Below are 19,405 nucleotides of genomic sequence, written 5' to 3'. Positions count from 1 at the left end.
TAGCCTCGATGTAATGAATGGGCAGCTGTATACTAATTTTCTTTCGCAGGCTTTCCATATCGTAAACAGTGCGCAAGACGCGTTTCGAATGGAGGATGGCTTAAGAAAAACGTAGCTCCAGTAATTTGTGATACCAAATGAGTAGTAGGCTACACTCCTTGGCCCTCTGGCCAAACTTGCTGATTACCATTCTTCCGTTGTTGGCGGCCAAACCCTTACCGGACTGGCTTCATCGCTGTAAGTTCTTCAATAACCTTAGTACATACTTTGATTCGTTTTATGCCTTTGGGCACGTGCTTAGCTGTGGCCTTTCCTCGGGGTGTTACAAAGAACAACTAACATGGTTCTTTTGTTTGCACAACTTCGGATGCTAGTGGACTGGTGGTCCACGGGAGAACAACGCCCTGGTGTCAGTAATGGCCATATAAAAGCAGTTGACCTGGGAGCAGGAAGCTCCGCACTTGTGGGGCAGGACGAGCAGCTTCCGCATGCGAATGCTCACCAACAGGCCTGGCAGCAACCCCAAACCCAGACACAACAGCAACAGCAACATCAACAACAGCAATGGGTCGAGGTGGGCAGCACACGTTCGTGGACCCACCTCGCCATCCTGCAGGCTGGTGGCTGCATCGACACCACCTGTACGGCTCCGTACACTATGTACATTGATAGTACAGACCCTGCGTACGGCATTACTGCTACTACGGACTGGCCTGCGGCGGGGATCATATTCAGTAGCAGCACCAGTGGTGACGGCAGTAGCAGCAGCAGCAGCAGCACTTCCAGCAGTGACCCAGGGAAGGCTCTTGATGGCAATTCCGCGGGTATGGCGAGCACCGATACTGACAGCTCGCAGGACGTTTGCCTCATGCTGGTCGCCACGGGCTGCTTCGCGCCGTCAGCTCGGACACCCTGCTGTGCTGCCCTGGCGCGGCACTTGCGCCAAATCGAGGTCGCGATAGGTCAGAATTTTGTTAAGTAGAATGCATTCCTGTAGCCTGTTTGCTTTTTAAATAATATTATGTTATATTTCAAATATTTCATACTTGTCCTCATTCTCTTTTTTGTTTGTTTGTTAATTTATATTTTTGTTTCTTTGTCCTATGAGCTCCATCTAAGCTACCACATCACGTATTCCCGTGTCGATACACGGCGCGGGCGGCACCGCCACCACAGACTCGGCGTGTGCTGATGCGGTTTCCGGCGCGACTCTCAACGGGATTAGCCTCGCAAAATACATCTCCGTCGTCAACACCTCCACCTCTTCCTCGTCGCCGTCGTCCTCGTCACGACTTCGCATCGGCGGCCTTCAACTTGATTATTGGTCCGCTTTGAACTCCCGCCTCTGCATAACGTTACGGCCGCCGTGCAACAGCCTGGCCAAATTGTGCGGCAGCAAAAGCGCCGCCGGCACTAGCTACTGCCTCGTGTCGTACGAGAACAAGGCCGGGGACGCGGCGCGGTGCTGCCCAACATGCCAGCTGCCCGTGGGAGATGAGAGCGGTGACGATGGGCCGGGTGGCGGTGGTGGTGGTGGCGGCGGTGGCGGAGGCGGTGGGGGGGGAAGTAGAGGTGGCGGGGGTGGAGGTGGGGGAGGAGGCGGTGGAGGGCCGGGTGGAGGTGGCGGCGGAGGCGGTGGGGGAGGTGGCGGAGGCGGTGGACAGCTGCTGGCGGCGGCATGGGGGCTTCGGGGGCGAGACCCGTGGGTCGGTAGTACGGCGTCGGAGAGCACCGCCGGGCGCGTCTACGGCAGCCTTGCCGGCGGCGATCGTGGCGGCGGCAGTCTTTGGCTTGGCGGCGGCAGCACCGGCAAACCGTACATCATTGGAGGACGGCACCACGGTAGCAGCGCCGGCAGTGGTGATGAAGGTGGTGGCGGCGGCGGCGCGACGTTACGTAGCCACACATTGCGTCACCGGCTGGTACGACCGGATGGCGTGTTGGCGGAGGTGGAGGAGGAGATGTTGGAACTGTCCGGGGGCGGCGGCTCGTCAACATCATCCAGCGCCGCCGCCGCCGCCAAAGCAGTCGGCGGCGCGGACGGGCCGTACGGGGCCAGTGTACGGGGCTCGCTGGGGTCACATCCCGCCAGGATGGAAACGGGCAGTGGCGGCGGTGAGGCGGCAGACGGCGGAGCTGACGGCAATGGCGGCAGTGGGCCCGGGATGACCATCGTGCGGGGGGCACGTGGGGGGGAGGACCGAGTGGAGGTGCGTTGGTGAGGTGGGTGGGGTGGAAAGATGGATGGGAAGGTGAATAGACTGCCTGATTGAGCGTTGAGCGGGGATTGTGACGGGTGCGCGGGTGTCCCGTGGGTCACTACACCTCCCCGCTTTGCCGATTTCCCCAGCCACATACATGTATGGCAGTAATAAAGGTAACAGTTGCGAAGGGCTTTTTCCAGTTCCTAGGGGAGGGGGAAAGCGTCTCAGTGAAGACCTGTGTGCAACCTGTGGTCGATTTCACGATTGCCTTGGCAGTCCTTGGCTTGGTGGTTGGTGGTTGGTGGTTGAAGTGTGGCGGTTAGGATACAAGAGTAAGTTAGCTGCATCAAGACTCTGTCGACGAAAGACGACTCGCGATTGCGGTGGATAAGCGTCAGGTGAATTCTGTCGTACTGAGCCACAATGACAACCGTGGCCAATTTTGGCAACAAGGGAAATCAACGGATCAGCGGTATTTTTCATGTCGGTTAATGCACCACGATTTACTGGAGTTCTCCTCAACAACTTAAGTGTCGGTGGCTGCTGTTGGATTTGCATATCACGACAGGAGAGTGTTTTTTTTATTTATGTATTTTCTGGAGGTCTGAATCCATGTTGCTGAGTTGATACTTAGGGGCTCCTCATGCCCTTATTGTGTTCTTCTTAGGGATGTCTGCCAGCCTTCCCTACCGCCTTTTCCCTTAATTTTATTATGTATTAAAGTTGGCATGCCGGTACCATGCGGATCAATCGTGCGTCTTTTCTGAGTTCCACTGGATAGAATGAGACCTCCTCCATCCGCTAACGTGGGATGCCGTATTGTGAGGTGCCGTACTTGTTTCGCCGTACAGTTTCTTTTAGCTTAGCTGTGCGCGGCTTTTCCCTATGCTTGGATAAAGAGGCTGACTTATGTTTCCTAAAGATGAGAAGCCTGGCAAGTTGTTTATATAGGCCCCGGATGGGCAGGCGAGCAATGAGTGACATGGATGAGTAGAATACCCTGCTGTACGGCAGGCAGCTGCCACGTCAGCTTTCTCCTCTGGGTACCATTTTCCGCAAAGCACGGTTATTACCGTACGGCACAGCGTGTGTAGATCTTCTGCTCAAAATTCCTACTATTTGCCTTCTTTACCTCTTGGTCGCGGCATGTAGGAGGAAGTTGCGTTTCTCTGTCCTCTTTATCCTCGCAGTACGACACCGTACATCACTATGTATGTACAAATTGAATGTCCTGCTGGTGCCGCTAGCAGTGGAGATATGTGTCGCGGCAATGTGTCGTTCCACCAACTTCCATTACTTCCTGCCACCGGCCCTTTCTCTTGCGTCTTCCGTGTAAGACGCTTTCTGTATTTCAATTTCAACAGCGGGCACTGTATCATAGCGTATCGCCGTAACCCAATTTTCTTAAGGTATTTGGTCTAGGCGGTGTTTGGTTGGTGCGTGGTTAGGTATGGTTGTCCTGGTCCTCTGTGATGGTGCTGCTGTACTAGAGTAGTGGAGGGGGGGGAAGGTACTCGGACGTGTTGGGGCAAGTGGTGCTCCTCATCAGCAGCCGTCCTGTAGCCTTATAATGCCTCCAGAGAGTGTGTGTGCGGTATAGGGAATGTGAAGTGTATGTGTTGTTTGGTAATTGTGTAGTTTTCTGCTCCGTTATACGGTGTGACTGGCCTGCATGTGTATGTACGAGCCGTACACCCTACTCCGGAATGCCCCCCTCCGCCATCTGTAATGTCTCTGCGCTTTCCGACCCGCAGCTGACTGAAAAGCAGACGTTAATTTGTTTAGTTATTGGATAGTTATGATAATGATGGCAATGAGAGTAATGAGTTCTTTCTAGGGCTTGAATGCATGACAGGTTTGTAAGCTGGTTGGCAGCATAACCAACTCTATAATCACCTTAATAAAAAACGTGCTGTCCGTCCGTCTGTCCGTCCGTCCGCCTCGGAGGAAACATGTTCTTAGGTTTCTTACATCGCGCTCTTGACAAGACCCAACAGTGCGCTCATCCCTACCCGTGTGCTTTAGGAGGTTGTTGAAAACCCTAGGTGCCCCATCTGAAGCAGGCTACAGAATCATGCGTGGTGATGATGATTCAGTGAGTAGTGAATATCAACTGCATGCAGTAGCTAGGGGGCGGCACCCTATAGGGGGCGGCACCATTGCGTACAAATGCACCTGCTGCCAACACTCATTGGTGCGCACAAACCAAACCCATGCCTCAAGCATAAAAGCCCGTTCCAATGATCGTTCAGCTGTATGCATGAAGCTCTGGCAGCTGAAGATGTGGGCTGCAGGAGGGCATCGGTGGTTGTACGAGTTGGTGCATTAAGTCTAAGCTTGGTCTTTAAGCCTGTAAAAATATGCAATAATTTGATTTCATGCTCATAATGTCAGGAATAATTTCAGTTCTTTGCGGAGACCACCTAAGGCACCTCAGTTGATGGCTCTGAACGAGTCAAAAGGAAGCTTGGGAGGCCCCAGGACCCAGGACCAGACCGTTTGGGTTCATTTGACTGCAATACCAAGTCAACGACATGGAGCGTCTCCTACAAGTACTGTCCGCAAGTCCTGAAGCAAGGGCGTCTCACAGCCATGCGCTTAGGAAGAGGAGCTAGGCTTTAAAGGAATTAAGCACCGGAAGATATTTATGACGGAACCCGGAGTTCATGGGGGCATGAGTATGCGTTGAGATTTGATTGATACATACAGGTTAATGGGAGCCCGTCAGGCAACGGGGTTGGCTGCGGCCTGACGCAGGACATAGCTTAACCCATGGCATGGTTTTTTCTATGAGCCAAGAGGCTTCATGTACGATTTCTCTCTCTCCTTGTGTAACGATATGAGCGAGTGATGTGTTCACTGAAGGACTCTTATTTCTAACAGTACCTCTGTCAACAGATGATCACTTATCCCAGAACAGTCCAATCAGCAAACCGTCAGATGCCGCATGATGCCGTTACGTAAAATTCCCTATACCTGTGTAGCCCTCTCCCATGAATACAATTTGCAACTCTTGCACGAAATAGACATATAGGTCACAAAGGATACAATTCTAGGTCTGTGCTACGTTTGGGTAGGTGACAGTTGGGTGATCACGAGACCTGAGAGCTGTCTGAGGGTATCAACAATAACGGTTCACTGCTGCATATCTCGCACCAGTGACAAGACCAGACATGACCAAAAGGAAATACTCCTTTTATGTCTACGGCTCCGGCCGTCGGACGGCCTTTCGGGCCGCAGATGAGCTTTCATATACGGCGGATGGTCATATTACTGCAAGCGGTTCGGCTTCGGGAACTCTATTTCTGTTTTCGTAGTTTCGGTACGACCTGAAGTGCCCGAAGCGTTTGCCGATGTCTGCAACAGAGGAGCCAAAACACGTATGGCCCACCAGGTATGCCAAAGACCTGAAAAGACGACGCTTAAGCAAGAGATGCAGCAAGGGGAATGAGTCAATCCATGCTGCCCTCTCTTGGAGTACGATAAATACTATATGTGTCGTACTCTGCCGATGAAGCACGCGAACCGCAGTCGATGACCAGCGCCGTCTTGCGAAAGTCGTTAAGATGTTTCACATACTCTGAGCGTACAACACGTAAAGTCATCTTGGCGTGTCTTCGGCACCTAATGCCGTGCTGGGTACTTAATGCTTTGGCCATTGCTGTGAGATCTCCTATTAGATTACTCAGTTTTTCTCGTGCAATTGAAGCGGTCCACGAGCCTTGGGGTTCGCCTGAACCGTACGAACTCACTGAAGCTTGTAACATCCATCCATCCATCCACGCTAAATAATCCGAAAATTTAATTATACATGAGAATTGCAATCTTGTTACCTGGCATTTTTATTAAGCGCCAATTGATCAGGAGTACTTGAGTTACTTCGGCTGCACTGGCGATTTTTAGGACAAGCGACCAAACTGTGTCTTTAGCAAATAACAAAAGTCCTTGCCTTGGCTTGAAAATGGCCTTTCGTTGCCGGCGGCTAACTTTGTGTCAAGGGCTTATTGCAGTGTTATGCATTCCCACAATCTGCATATATCTTTTAGGCAGCCGTCAGCAACGGTTAGAAAGCATAAACTGGTTGGGACCGAAATGCCTCGGTTGGAGAGCGACGTTCGCGTGCATGCCCCTGGGGTAAGGACCCGCAGGCTGCAGCTTGTGTTGCTCTATCTTCAACTCTGGCTCTATTTCTTGCTGCAGCCCACGACTGCCTAATCTAGATCAGACTTGCACAGACGAGGTTCGCGGAGGGTCTGGTTATTGCGTATGCCAAGGCAACGTAACAGTGGCAAGGTGCGGGTCTACGCTTCAATACAACGTGATTGAGGTTTGCTTGTTTTATGGCCCATACTTCCTGGATACTGTGCATCGCACTCGTCGCGGCCGATGTCCCTCGCTCGCCATGTCGTGTCCCCTACCCCCTTTTCAATGATGTGTTAAGTGTGCTGTGCAAAAAGTCACGCTTGATGCAAAACTGTTGCTTGAATACCCGGGGTCCGCAGGTGACGATAAGCAAAGCCCCCTTAGCCATGCTCCTACCCTCTTCTGGTGACTATGCACTGTGTTTTGCATACGTTTACGGCTGATGCTGTTCCCAGGATGTCTTGTGGTCGACATCGTCTTCGCTGCCAGGACAAATGTGCTGAGTTAGCTCACGACACGTCAGGTGCACAGCTGTTGCCGAAGCCCCTGGTCTGCGGACCTGATGATGGGTACAATATGTCTCAATTAGTCCCCACGTGGGCAGCCTTCGTGGCAGCAAATGGAGCAGCACGAGAGGGAACCTCAGGTGGTGACCGCAATGCGAGTAAAGCAAGCAGAGCATGGACCTGGGGTTTACCTGGCATGGATACAGCATCTCAATCTCAGTCTATCAGTCAGGTGTGGGATACAGTCAACGAGCTTGTGGGGCGACACGGTGAGTTTTTTTATGAGTTTGATAGTGGGCACTGGACTGGGGGATAGCGGTGGGGTGGAAAGTTCTGAGTTTTGGGATAAGGATTGGCACGATTGGAGGAGATGAAATGGTTTGTTGGCGTGATGTATATCATGGGTTTTGGATATACAGAGGGATCTCTGCTGTATTGGGACTTCAGAAAGTACCTATCGGTGGATGCAGATCCCGTGATAAGCCCAGGACACGACAATCTCGTGGACGCTTTACATTGGATTTAGTATGCTTATGTAAGGTGTAGTACAAGTCTGTGGTACTGATGACCTATCACGTACAGCCATCCTAATCATGACGAAGTGGAAGGTCAAGGAGCAAAAAGTACAATGCATTTATGGATATAAGTGAACAGCCATGTATGGCACACCTTGCCAATAGCAATCGGTATTTTGCTTCACAGATCGATACAGGGTGGCTATTGCTACTGGTTTCTTTACCGTGATCTGTGTGCATCTGGTCCTGCTGGTTGTCTTAGAGGGTTGTCTCTATCCTTCGCGCATGCAGGCCTTGGAGACGCCAAAATCCCAGGAACCAGGCTGGACAATCAGGATTGGGTCTTGGAAGGACGGCACATGAAGGCGGCGGACTTGAATAAGCTGGAAGCTGCGGTGGCAGCATTGCTTCATGACTTGCCGCCGTACCCAGATTTGAAAACAGTGCAAGCTGGTCAAAATGTGTTCTCAGGTCGAGGCGTGGTGATGGTTGGGGGCGGAATGCGCTACCTGACACCGGCGTGGGTGAACCTTCACGTACTGCGGAGGACTGGTACGTGTGCATTTTGTACCTAGGGATACCTAGGGCTCAGGACCAGGTGCCCTGGCTGATCCAGCCATATCCAGCCTAGTCCTGCCAGCTGGGGTGGAAAGGTTTCAGGGCCTTTCCAGACAAACGGTAGATGCTCGAGATGCCAATGTAATATCACTGGCCATGGGTCTAGACCATATGGGTCTAGAGTCTAGACCCAGTCTAGACCCATATGGGTCTAGACCCAACGCCGCCATCTAAGGCTATGGAATGTCTTCACGGAGGGGGGTCCCCGAGTCACATGGAGGGGGGTCCCCGAGTCACATGGAGGGGGTTCCCCGAGTCACATGGAGGGGGGTCCCCGAGTCACATGTCAACATGTTCCATGCTTGTGCGGGAAGCCTACCCTTGGGACGATATTCATCCTGTCTGCGTGCATGTGCATGAGCGACTCTTCCTGCCTTGACAGAGGCTTTATATCTTGGTCACTGTGCATGTTTATGGACTCACTAGTGCATGTGGACTGACAGTACTGATGGATGTCCGTCCTTATTTCGCGTGCAGGCGTATTATGTACTAAGCAGTCGTACATCTGGAAGTGAACTTGAAAGCATCTATGCAGCAGAGTGCATTAACGCGCATGGGAGCTGTGTCTGCCATGCACCCGCTCCTAAGCTAAGCTGCCTTTCTCCTGCCTCCGTGGTTTATCAGGTTGCACGCTTCCTGTCGAGCTTTGGTTCCCCGTAGAGGAGTATCCTACTGAGGCTGTAGAGAGTGCGCTGGCAGATCTAGGTGTCAGGTCGCGGCGCCTCTCTGCTCGCGACCTGGCCCAAAAAGGCTACGGTGTGAAGGTAGCAGCCTTGTTGCTCAGCTCCTTTCAAGAGGTGAGTGTAATTAGTGTGTGGAGATGCTGTAGCTGTAGCTGGACATCTGCCTAAGTGCGGTATGGCATTGCAATGCCACCGTTGGTACTGTTGGATGGGGATGAGCATTTGCCTGAAGGGTCGGAAGGTGAAGTAGCTGGCCGCAGAAAAAGCCTCTCAACATTCTGAAGCGCGCTTTAGTCTTTATGGATGGTGTGCACCACCATACTACAGAAGGGACAGGCGGCTGGCTGGTCCGTTCTATGTAAAAACTGTACAATATGTACCCCGCAATAATAGGCCAGAAACACCGAGTTTGGGAACTGGGCCACATTGGGAGCGGGCATGGATCGGCGTACATGAATGATTGTCTTGTAAGCTAGCTTGTTTGCAAACAATTGCCCATGCCTTCCGGGTAGTCTGCTCGCCAGCGCATTTCGCTTGCTATAGCTTACTTGGATTGAGACCACATACCGAGGTTGCTTCACAGGGTCTGGAAGGGTCCTGTAGGGTGCTAGCAGGTAGCAAGTTGCAAATTTACTGCTGCTGCTGCTGCTTGGGTGGGTCACCGGCATTTGCAGGTTATCTTCTTGGACAGCGACAACGCTGTGCTGAGGGACCCCACCTACCTTTTCGAATCAGAGCCCTACCGGTCAACAGGTGCACTTCTGTGGCCAGACTATTGGGACCGCACCGCAGCACCTGAGGTAAGCATGGCTAGCTAAGACTCCACAACGCACATAGAGTCAGTTTGCATGGACAACTGTGCTTATGTTACTTCTCTTCAATTACACACAGTGAGCTCTGCCTCGTTACTGTAAGTACGGGCTCGAAATAGTGCTGTCTTACGAATTGGCCTTCAGTTGCAGAAACTGACTATGGCATTTTTTGGCATTCACCCCACTCCGTGTTGCAGCAGCTTATGAATACAAACTTGGCTTATGACTACATGAAAGGGATTCTAACTGTATCCTTGCTCTGCACTGCCGTCTCTCTGCCACCGTTCAGATCTCCCGTATCCTCAAAATTTCAGTAGACCTGCCATCTGGAACATTCGAGAGTGGCCAAATGGTCATTGACAAGGCCAGGTGGGCATATGACACCCGGGCCTGGTCTGCCCACCATTTTGAACCCCTTGCTTCCCTACCTTGGTCACATTTCCCTTGCTTGAGGACATAGGATGTACGGCAGCCTAGTTTATGTTGTTCGCCTAATCGTTTGAGGTTACAGTCTCGATTGCATTAACACCACAACGTTGCTGCAGGCACTGGCGTGGGCTGCTCGTAGCGGCGTACATGAATGTATATGGCTCTACATTTTCAGAGCTGCTATCCTGCTACATCGGGAAGGTGTGGTGTTGCATTGAAATGCCATCCGGAAATCCACACCTGTCGTTTCATGCATATGGTGAATTGCCATTGCCGCCCCACTTGCAAGGAATAGTTAAAGGAGTACATGATTGCGCATGCATGCGTGGATTTGAGCCAGGGAATGAAACGCAATGAAATGCAGCTCAGTAGATGTTTTCCAGGGAAGCCTCATCACTTATCTTTGACATGTGCAATGATCATATATATAGCACCAATCTCGCTTTGTGGCACCCACTGCAACACCAGGCAAAGAGTACTCAGGGAGATGCCAAGAGAGCTAAACCCTTCTTACACCCATACCTTAGCCATGCCTTGACTTCGCTGGCGCCGCATTGCATGTCATTTAGAGAGTACAGCCGAGTGCACATGCGGCACAACACTTTGCTGTGTGCCAGGTAATACTTTTTCAGCTTAAGACCCGTCTCCTTAGCTCACAGCTCTAAACAAATTCCAGCGCTGCGGTGCGCTCTAATCCACAAATATATGTCAACACGCAGACCCTAATGGATGATAATCCAAGCCATGTGTCGTAGTCGTCAAGTAGGAATGGCTTTCGTCAGGCCATGTGATCTAGCAGTCCAATATACGCATATGGCTGTATGAAGTATGACTGAATCTTGTGTTGCACTGCTGTGCCCCCTGGCTTCATGCAGGGTGACAAGGAGACGTTTGCGTATGGCATGCTGGCTGCTGGGGAGCCCATGTGGGTGTCCCCATTTAAGCCAGGAAGCGCAGGGATAGTAGCACCCTTGTGCTCCCCGCCAGGCCGGGCTGCAAGGTGTCGCGAACAGTACCTGGGCAATACAATGGTGCAGCATGGGCCAGATGGTTAGTACTCACTGCTGCACCTACGGAGAGAAATGTGATTTTTTTCAGCTGGTACTCAGCACAACTGCTTCATCAGACGCTTTAATAAGGCTTCATGCGTGTTCATCGACATACTGCTGGAATTGTGGCCTTTTGGTTCTGTACGATGAAGTTGGTCTGTAGGGTCACATTTTTTGAAACTCAGTATTAAATCTCTTCCTTGGTGCTCCACCCGTTGCCACGTTCCCAGGGCTGCCGCTTTTCTTCCACGCAAATTACCATAAATGGAACTTGGCTCTGCCTGACTCTTTTGAAAGTGGGTGGAACCGCCGTTGGCAGATCCTACAACCTTCCAGAAGGAGTGTCGCCGATACCATCTATGCCAGACACGACAGTGGTGCAGGGTACGTTTAGGTTGCATTCCATTCCAGCGTTATTATGCATCACATAATTGTATCACATATTATAAACCCAAATAATAAGCCTCGACTTGCGTGTTTCGCTTTCACAATCCCCGCTGCACCCACTTAATTTACTTGACGCAATCTCGAATGCGATATGGCACAACCCTTGATTGCTGCTATAGCCATATAACATCGTTGCAACGATGACTTTTGTTGTCCGAATTTACCTCACAGAACTATTGCACAACTGCACATCACGCAGGTACGATGTCGAGCGGTTTATATACAGCGTGCTGCGGGCATTTCGCTGTGCAACGTGGTTTGACTCATACCATGCTGCCCGAGTACACATGGGTGAAACTACCGCGATTTCCCTTGATGGATTTCACGAGCTTCCTGACTACATTACATTCCGGGACTTTTACAGGTCCGTTTGAGCAAAGCATTATGGCTTGTAAGGGTTCCAAGGGCAGGCCATGCAAAAATTTAGTTTACTCAAACAGCAGATGCAACGTCTTTAGGTTGGGTAGAACTACGGGTTGAGGTGTGTCCAATGAAAACTGTTGCCAGTGCTCGGGGACAGCCTTGCCAACGGTTTTCCAGAAGGTGCATACGGATTGTTTCTACACCTCGTCTCATATTAAATGTAGTGCTACATTTTGGACTGAAATGCTCCTAGATGCAGTAAAAATGAGTTAAGAGTGCACACTTGCTTTTTGGCACTAAGCATTCAGCCTATAGTGTCACCCTATCGTTTGTGCATAAGCAGGACATCGGGCTTGAGTGCAATGAATTACTCATCAATATGCTTTATTAATGCATTAATGTTGTCTCCTTTCCATCCTCCAGGAAGGGCTGGGGTGGGAACTTTGAAGATCTTGCGCACCCAAGATTGGCTTACGACGACCGGCTGATATCTTGGTACCATGGGAGGCTACGGTGGTGGCTGAACCCCCTAGGTCGAAAGCTTTGCCGTCTCCGGCGGAAGCTCTTCCCTAAGTGGTTGCGGTGTCGAGGGATGATGTAAGCATATCTTGCAATATATGCAGGCCATACAATCATTGTAGTGAGATGGGATGTGGACAACTGCAGACGTGACTTACAATTTGTGTCAGGGCCTAGTTAGGCTATCAAAGCTGCACTATATTTAGAAATATTTTAAGAGTGCAGCTTTTTTACAGCCCAGTTCTTCAGTACGCGTTGTGATAGGAGCAGTGCACTGTACACATACCTGCAGACATGCATGGAGCTCGGGCTGAGTTGCACTGCACACATTGGCGGGCGGGCGGGCTGTCCCCGGAAAGGCACATGATTAAGCCTGGCTGGATGCCTGTGGTGCAGGTGGCCACTGGGATTGAGCCAGCACCATGCTCTAGGGTAGGAGGTTTTCTTGTCTTGCAGCCCTTGGTGCCTGCGACCCAGCACGTGAACCAACGTGCCCCACTCATGGTGCACCGACAATGCCGGGAATATCCTTAAAGCCACGATAGTCAGCCCCAGCGGTGAGGACACTCTTAGAATGGACCCACTTCACATCTTCTTGGAGTTATCTCAACCTTTGTACTTCGCACATCACTTTACACTTGCTTCGTATTACGCTTCAGGGCACATTTCGGATTGTACTTCACAGACCGTTACTATGTACGATTTGAGGTGTCAGGTAAAGCACTTGGTAGAGAAAACCAAGTACTTATCCACACATACAAGCGCTTGTGTATCCTACCATCAGAACTACTACTCGTCATATGGACAGTGTCCGTACACAACCTTCCGTGTATCAGACCGTTCGTTCGTCCGCCATGCGTGGGAGAAGTTTGCTACTGAGCGGGGCTGCACACGGTCAAAGTTTCCTATCTTCTTAAGAAGTTTAAAAAAAATTTTAACTCCCCCCGCTGGTTTAGCCGTATGCAGTGCGTTATGACTCTTGGCCTGAACGCCCACGTTCTCCTCTTGTTCCTTAACAAGTACAAAAAGAACTGGCCGCCGCAAGGGCGAGCAGTTCACAAGCAGCTAAGCAATGTGTACTTGCTGGCTAAGTGTTTACCCTGCGTGACCTGCTAGGCCCCTGTGAGCAGTTGAGCAAGGCCTTCCAAGCCGATAGCTTGAATGCTCACGAAATCCACGATGCGCTTTCGGACACCGAGGACAGCTTACTCGAGGCATGTCTTGAGGTCTTCATCTTTTTTTGTTCTTTACAGAGTGGGAGGCTTCTGGGTCATTTGAACACATTGCCATTTCTACGATATATCATACCCGGTCTTCATCTGGTCGTTTAAAGGGCAAGCACTATGCCGGCGTTAAGAGTGGTCTGCAAGGGCGATTCTGGGTTGTTGGTTCTAACCGTGTGAAGGTTTCCGGCACGCTGGATGAGGGAAAGCTACAGTATTTTGCTTGTCAGTTTGTGGGTTTAACTTTGAAGCATTTGGATGCACGTTTTGGAGACACTGAGCTTCTGAAGTGCTTTCGTATTTTTGATCCTGCTACATATGTGAGGATGTCTGAGGAAGAGCGGCGTGGCTATGGCCGTAAGGAGTTCGTGAAGTTGCTAGCACACTTTTGCCACTCGGCAAGCTCTAACCGCCTGTTTGCCTTCGATGTCAGCGAACTTGACGTTTTGCAGAAAGAGTTTTCAGTTATGAGGTCTAAGATGGCCTTGCAGTTGGAGCTGGGCCGCACCACCTGGGCGCGGGCCTGGGCTGGAATGCATCAGTGTGAGTCCACTTTTTTCCACTCTTGATTCAGTTGGTGTACGTCGCTTGCATCCTGCCCACCCACCAACAGCGTGTGTTGAGCGTGGCTTTAGTATCCACCGCATTATCAAGAACAGGCGGAACAGGCTGCGTAACCGGCTGTCTGTCCCGTCCATTGATTCCCTTCTGCGTGTTGGATTACTCGGTCCAACCGTGGATATGAAATGCAAACCCCTTGTGATTAAAGCTGCTGAGGAGTATGTTGCAAAGAACCCGGATGGGCTCCTGCACCGTATTGCCAAGGTGGGCGACTGTGTTCTGCCTGATGAGAGAGATGATGAGGGCAGTGTGGGCAGTGAAATTGCTGAGGCTTACTACCCAGCTGATAACGAGGAGGTCGAGAGTGTGGCAGGTGATGAGGTGTACCCGTCTGAGGAGACGGACGATGATGATGTGGCAGGTATGGTGGAGGCGATTGCTGCAGAGGTGGATGAGGAGCGGCGCCTCCTTAGTTTTGGGAAAAATCCTTGCCTAAACGATTGCTCCCAGGCGTCATGTTCCAAAATAAAGTCAAAGACCTCTTAATCAGCTAGGATGCTTCAGGCGTCCTAGCATATTACGGTAGAATCCAGCTAAATTTTACCCCCAAAAACCGCTTCAGGTTGCCAAAAAAACTGTCAGAGCCGACAGGAAAACTTTCGGGGAGGACCCCGATAGGTTAATCAGAAGGTTTCGGGCGCGACCAAATTTCTTGGGTACCCTGGTGAAGAACCCTGATGGACACCAAAGAAAACACAAAATGGTCTCCCAAGATCGTCAGAAGTTAGTTCCCATTGCAAGGGAAGACGATTATATTTTCACAGAAGTGCCTGCCACACAAAGAAGTGTCTGCCACACAACGCGTGATGTTATCACACCAAAAGCAAATTCCCACCTGCACTCAGAAGCACATCTAGACCCGCCCACACTTCAATGATCGAGTGTCGACCCCCTGCTGCGGCTCTGCATCTCCTTGGCCCCTACTGCCCTGCCTTCACGACCTCTGCTGCCACTCCGCCCGCCTGCGGAATTACCAACACCCCGGGTGCTCCCACATCTACGGCTGTATCCTTCCCTCTGCATGCACCGCCTACATGTGAACCGGAGGTGGCCTTTACTTGTATTTAAAGCAGCTCTCATACAAACGATATGCAGGTACGACTGCCGAATAAAAACTCCGTACAACTCCAAAATGCTAAGGCCACGGCCGGCCGCGCAAAGGCCAGCTCTCAAAAAAATGTGGCAACAAAAACAAAAAGAAAGACAATTAATAAAAAAGAAAGACAATTAATAAAGGAGAAAGACGATTAATAAAAAAAGATAAACACCAACATAAACATGCTTCGCGGCAATGCGGGAAGAAAGCGGCAATGTTAAACAAGGAAACTTTCAATGGAGAATAGAATATTCGCTTGCTTGGCGTGCTGAGAGCAGCCTTCATAAGCAGCGGGCATGAGCAAAGTACACCGCATTGCCGGCAAGGGTGGTGCTGGCCTTCATCCGACCCGAGAGGAGCGCTGGTTTCCTTGAATAATCACCAAGCGGCATTAAACCTGGGCACATGCAGCTTCGGTCGGCGCGGCAGGCCGATGATAGCAGTGCGCTGTTATGAAGACGCGCAACGGTTGCTGGCGCGTCAGGTGTGTTTCGCAGCGCCCTCGTGCAGCGTGCGTTGCACGCCTGAAAGGAAAGACTGGTATCAAAAGCTTGCAGTCACCACAGCCGCCCGCTTGTTTTGGTGCCTAAAGACCTGCCTACATCCCTACAACCCTACAGTGCACCAAGGTTCTACAAACTTTGTGTCGTCCACAGTGCCGGGTCGCCAAACATTTTCCCCTCTTCAATAAACGGTTGTGATGTGCGTCCAGCTGCCTGAACAAGCTGTCCATATCCCCACTGCCACCCACCCACATAACACTTCCACATACGCACACATGCTGGTGCCGCCTTTCCTTCAGACTGCGGTGCACACTACCATTCTCCGTCGTGCACGTTATGCACGGCAAGCCACTTTCGCCACCGTACGGCAGCAGCTGGGCACGGTCATTGCGGTCACCCTACAATGAACCGCAATGACCGCGGCCAGCTGCTTCACCAGAAACCCTCGATGATTGTGGTTTACAGTAGAAGGACATTCATCATTGGCGTGCAACCGTTTCATAAGCCTATTTGTTGGCACATGACCTAGCGCTGTTAATTATTGCTTTAAGTCTGATCTACCATAATATTATATTTTATAACTCAGATTTTGTCATCCGACCTTAGCTCAGCTGGAAGAGCGAAGGACTGTAATGGTACCGTTCTCTGAAATCCTTAGGTCGCCTGTTCGATCCAGGCAGGTCGGAAATCAGTTGTTTTGATCAAGGTATATCTATCCTCGGCCTGAGGCCACAAGGAACTGAGGGAGAATCCTTGTTTGGCCAGAATATGTTCAAACGTAACGGAGGTTTCGTCGTAGAATATGCCGCTTTCCTACGGGTCGGCACATCTCCGGACGCGGCATCAGACGCGGCACCAAAATTCGTCCATACCGATAGATACGCTGAGTTGCATTTGTACAGCTTTATGTACCACATTAAGAGCTGTGGTGTTTCTATGGCAACCCAAGGTCAGCGAACCATGCAAAATTGTGCCTTTGTCCAAGCCAAGGTTTAGGCAACTGACAATCCTGAACCCTAACGAAGTTTGCGAGCATCTGCTATTTTTTGAGTTGCACAGTTACGACCCCTGTCATCATCTAAGCCGAAGGTCTGCAAATCTCGGTGTCTATTTCCAGAAACCGTAATGGCCCTTTAGGAGAGAAGTTATTCGTTTATTTGCATGGAAAGTTGTAAGCAGTCACGTTGACCTAAAGGAAATCCAGATCCAGACAGCCCACATTCCTGATTGGCACTAATTGTGAAATCACCTGACAACAAGAACGCAACGAGGTCAACAGCTGCCCCGCCGCCGGAATTATCAATGGCGACTTTAACTAACGAACCAAGCTTAAACCACAAGCGTTAAATACCTAACAGGGATTTTTACTTACGCGACGAGGATTCACAACACAGGACTTTTACTGCACATCTATGCAATACAACGCGGCGCCTCTATGCTCCATACCGGAGTCGCCGCGATAAGCGTCCGTGCCAGGGCGGAAGCTGGGTGAAGGCACGACTGCTTGACAACTGACGCGCCCTTACAAATCGTTTGCTGGCGAACAGCCCTTTAACCGACCTGCTTTTGCAGCCTGACGCCGCGAGTTTTCGGCTGCCAAAGAAGCCACAGAAGTTTAATGGAAATACCCCCTCTCCAGAACGAGCCATCACGACCAATGACACGACCAATGACAGACACCATAGGGGCTGCCTCTAAAGGCACCAGCCGTCCTCCATGGCACATGTCATCAACGCTTTTCCTCGTTGCCTCCTCTCAGCGCCTTTTACCAAGCCGAGCTTCCAATGCCGGCATAATAAGGACGTTCAACAAGCACGAGCCCCCTGACTGTGAAACCGCGTGTTTCGGCTTCAACCAGCTAAGAGCGTGTTCTCTACCTCTTCCAACATCATGATGTGCGTGCTCAAAGGCACACACAGCGTTTGGGGTCCACTCATGCCAGCGCGCATCCTCTTAACCCCTTCTGGCCCAATGCTGAAGGGCCCGATGGCCCTTCTGCACTTTGCATTTCCACCTCACCGGCGCCGGGAGTTCCCGCCTTGCCTCGTTTTCGGTTTACGCCCCTCGGCGCCATCTTAAGAGTTCAGTTCCCCGGCGTGCGCATCACCCGCGCGCGCTCAAACCGTCTTCACGACACGAATGCCATCCTTGTCAATAACTTTCATAATATAATGCGGCGGCGCCACCACCAGGCGCTTCTTGACCTCCGCAATGCCCGCGTCCATCATGGCTACAGCCTCGTCCACCGTAAGCTCCGGATTCCACATCTTATCGAACAGCGACATCGTGAAGTATGAGCCTGCTCTCCATGGGGCGGTGCGCGCGCGAAGGAGACGTGTGTCAAGCAGTGTGAGGCCCCTCTTTATCGCTCCACACAGCCGGAGCCGTAATGGGTCTGCTGGCCAGTCGTGTGCTGTCCCATTACAAACTAAACGCACATCTGAGATCAGGCGCTACGGGACATCGCAGCGGATGGTCAAACCGGCACCATGACAGGCAAAGTTGGCGGGTGCTAATATGTGAGCTGTACCTAGTTAAAGTGTTACAGCGCTAATGGGGTAACACTTACCGTAGCCAGTGCCTCCCGTGTTTACTTTGCTTAATGTAGCCAGGTAGTCCAGCCAGTACAGTGCTGGCCCGGTTTCCTTGTCGTATCCCGCAAGCAGCAAGTTGCAGTGGTACGGTGACTGCGGTAAGCGGATGAGGGGTTGTGGAGGGATATTAAATCATGGAAGTGCAGCAGGTGGGTAGGTGGGGTTGGGTAATGGAGAAGCGCGGTGCAAGGTGATGGTCTTCCATAAATGTGAAACACCAAAAAATGCGTTTTGCACTGCTGCTTTATTGGCGGATATGTTCTTGGGTTTGTTTTTCCATAAGTGCCGCGTCCGGACACCCCTCGTCCCATATCAGCCCGGCACGGTTCCCTGTGCACGCAACGAGCTCCACGGTTCCCTAGTATCCCCTACAGTACCACGTAAACCCAGAGGATTCCCTATGTAACAATTCAGTTGCCATGCAGGAAAGCCTTCATGCCTGTCTACTGAGTATCAAAAGCTTGCAAAAACTCACGCTTCGTAGTGCTGTCGCGAGCTCCCCGCGCGTGTAGTTGGCGACAGATTTCGTATTGAGCTCCGTGCCGTTTCGAAGTGCGTAAAGTTTCACGTTTGCAATAATGTATTCACTAAAATTAACACGATCCCCTGCCTCGCCAGCTATACAAAAGACCTTGTGGTCGTCAATGGGCACGATCTTGTCCTCATCCTGCTTTATGCTGATAATGGACTGGGCAGCAGACGTGTCGCTACATACCATAACAAAGTCCTTGCCCTTGATGCCAACAAAGAAGTCCATGGCTGCGGGCTGCTTGCCCGCCCACGGCTAGGCGCTTTACGAGAGGAAAATGCCGCAAACGACCTCTACGCTTGGTTGTAAGCTACGAACACATTAAAGAACCCTATGCAATCGGCACGAAAAGAGCATAAGACTACCTACAAAGCTTGAGCAGGACTTAACGATGGTGCTGTACGACAGCTGCCAAAAACAATTATGACAGACGCTGCCAGCAATGATATAAGAAATTTTGTTACTTAGGCATTGCAGTTGAAAGCATGGAAATGAGGTAAACGCCGGTATCCTTGCTTGCCTGTTAAGAAAGGGTCAACCCTGCACGCCAT

At 51.2% G+C, this 19,405-nt stretch overlaps 2 protein-coding genes across 2 annotated transcripts; one reads left to right on the top strand and one right to left on the bottom strand.

Annotated features, from left to right (window-relative positions):
• Window positions 1-564: 564 nt before the first annotated feature.
• On the top strand, window positions 565-4,000 carry VOLCADRAFT_97489 (uncharacterized protein; the record flags this gene model as incomplete). Its single annotated transcript, XM_002956474.1, has 5 exons — window positions 565-574; window positions 1,177-1,462; window positions 1,500-1,922; window positions 2,093-2,210; window positions 3,959-4,000. The coding sequence occupies 5 exons, from the start codon at window positions 565-567 to the stop codon at window positions 3,998-4,000; spliced, it is 879 nt and encodes a 292-aa protein (XP_002956520.1).
• Window positions 4,001-16,779: 12,779 nt separating this feature from the next.
• VOLCADRAFT_110015 (uncharacterized protein) lies at window positions 16,780-19,196 on the bottom strand. The gene is made up of 3 exons (XM_002956426.1): window positions 18,801-19,196; window positions 18,301-18,418; window positions 16,780-18,030 (listed from the first exon to the last, which is right to left on the bottom strand). The coding sequence occupies exons 1-3, from the start codon at window positions 19,080-19,082 to the stop codon at window positions 17,849-17,851; spliced, it is 582 nt and encodes a 193-aa protein (XP_002956472.1). The 5' UTR covers window positions 19,083-19,196; the 3' UTR covers window positions 16,780-17,848.
• Between the last annotated feature and the right edge of the window lie 209 nt (window positions 19,197-19,405).

This window comes from Volvox carteri (genome assembly GCF_000143455.1).
Source record: "Volvox carteri f. nagariensis unplaced genomic scaffold VOLCAscaffold_61, whole genome shotgun sequence".
Classification (NCBI taxonomy): domain Eukaryota; kingdom Viridiplantae; phylum Chlorophyta; class Chlorophyceae; order Chlamydomonadales; family Volvocaceae; genus Volvox; species Volvox carteri.
Note: the sequence above shows the minus strand (reverse complement) of the source record. Positions and strands in the feature narration are given on the sequence as shown.

Coding starts and splice junctions, on each gene's coding strand:
- VOLCADRAFT_110015 (XM_002956426.1), bottom strand. CDS start 19,082: ATGGACTTCTTTGTTGGCATCAAGGGCAAGGACTTTGTTATGGTATGT. Junction 18,419..18,800: donor TCGCGACAGCACTACGAAGC/GTGAGTTTTTGC, acceptor CGCTTACCGCAG/TCACCGTACCACTGCAACTT. Junction 18,031..18,300: donor CACGGGAGGCACTGGCTACG/GTAAGTGTTACC, acceptor CATGGAGAGCAG/GCTCATACTTCACGATGTCG.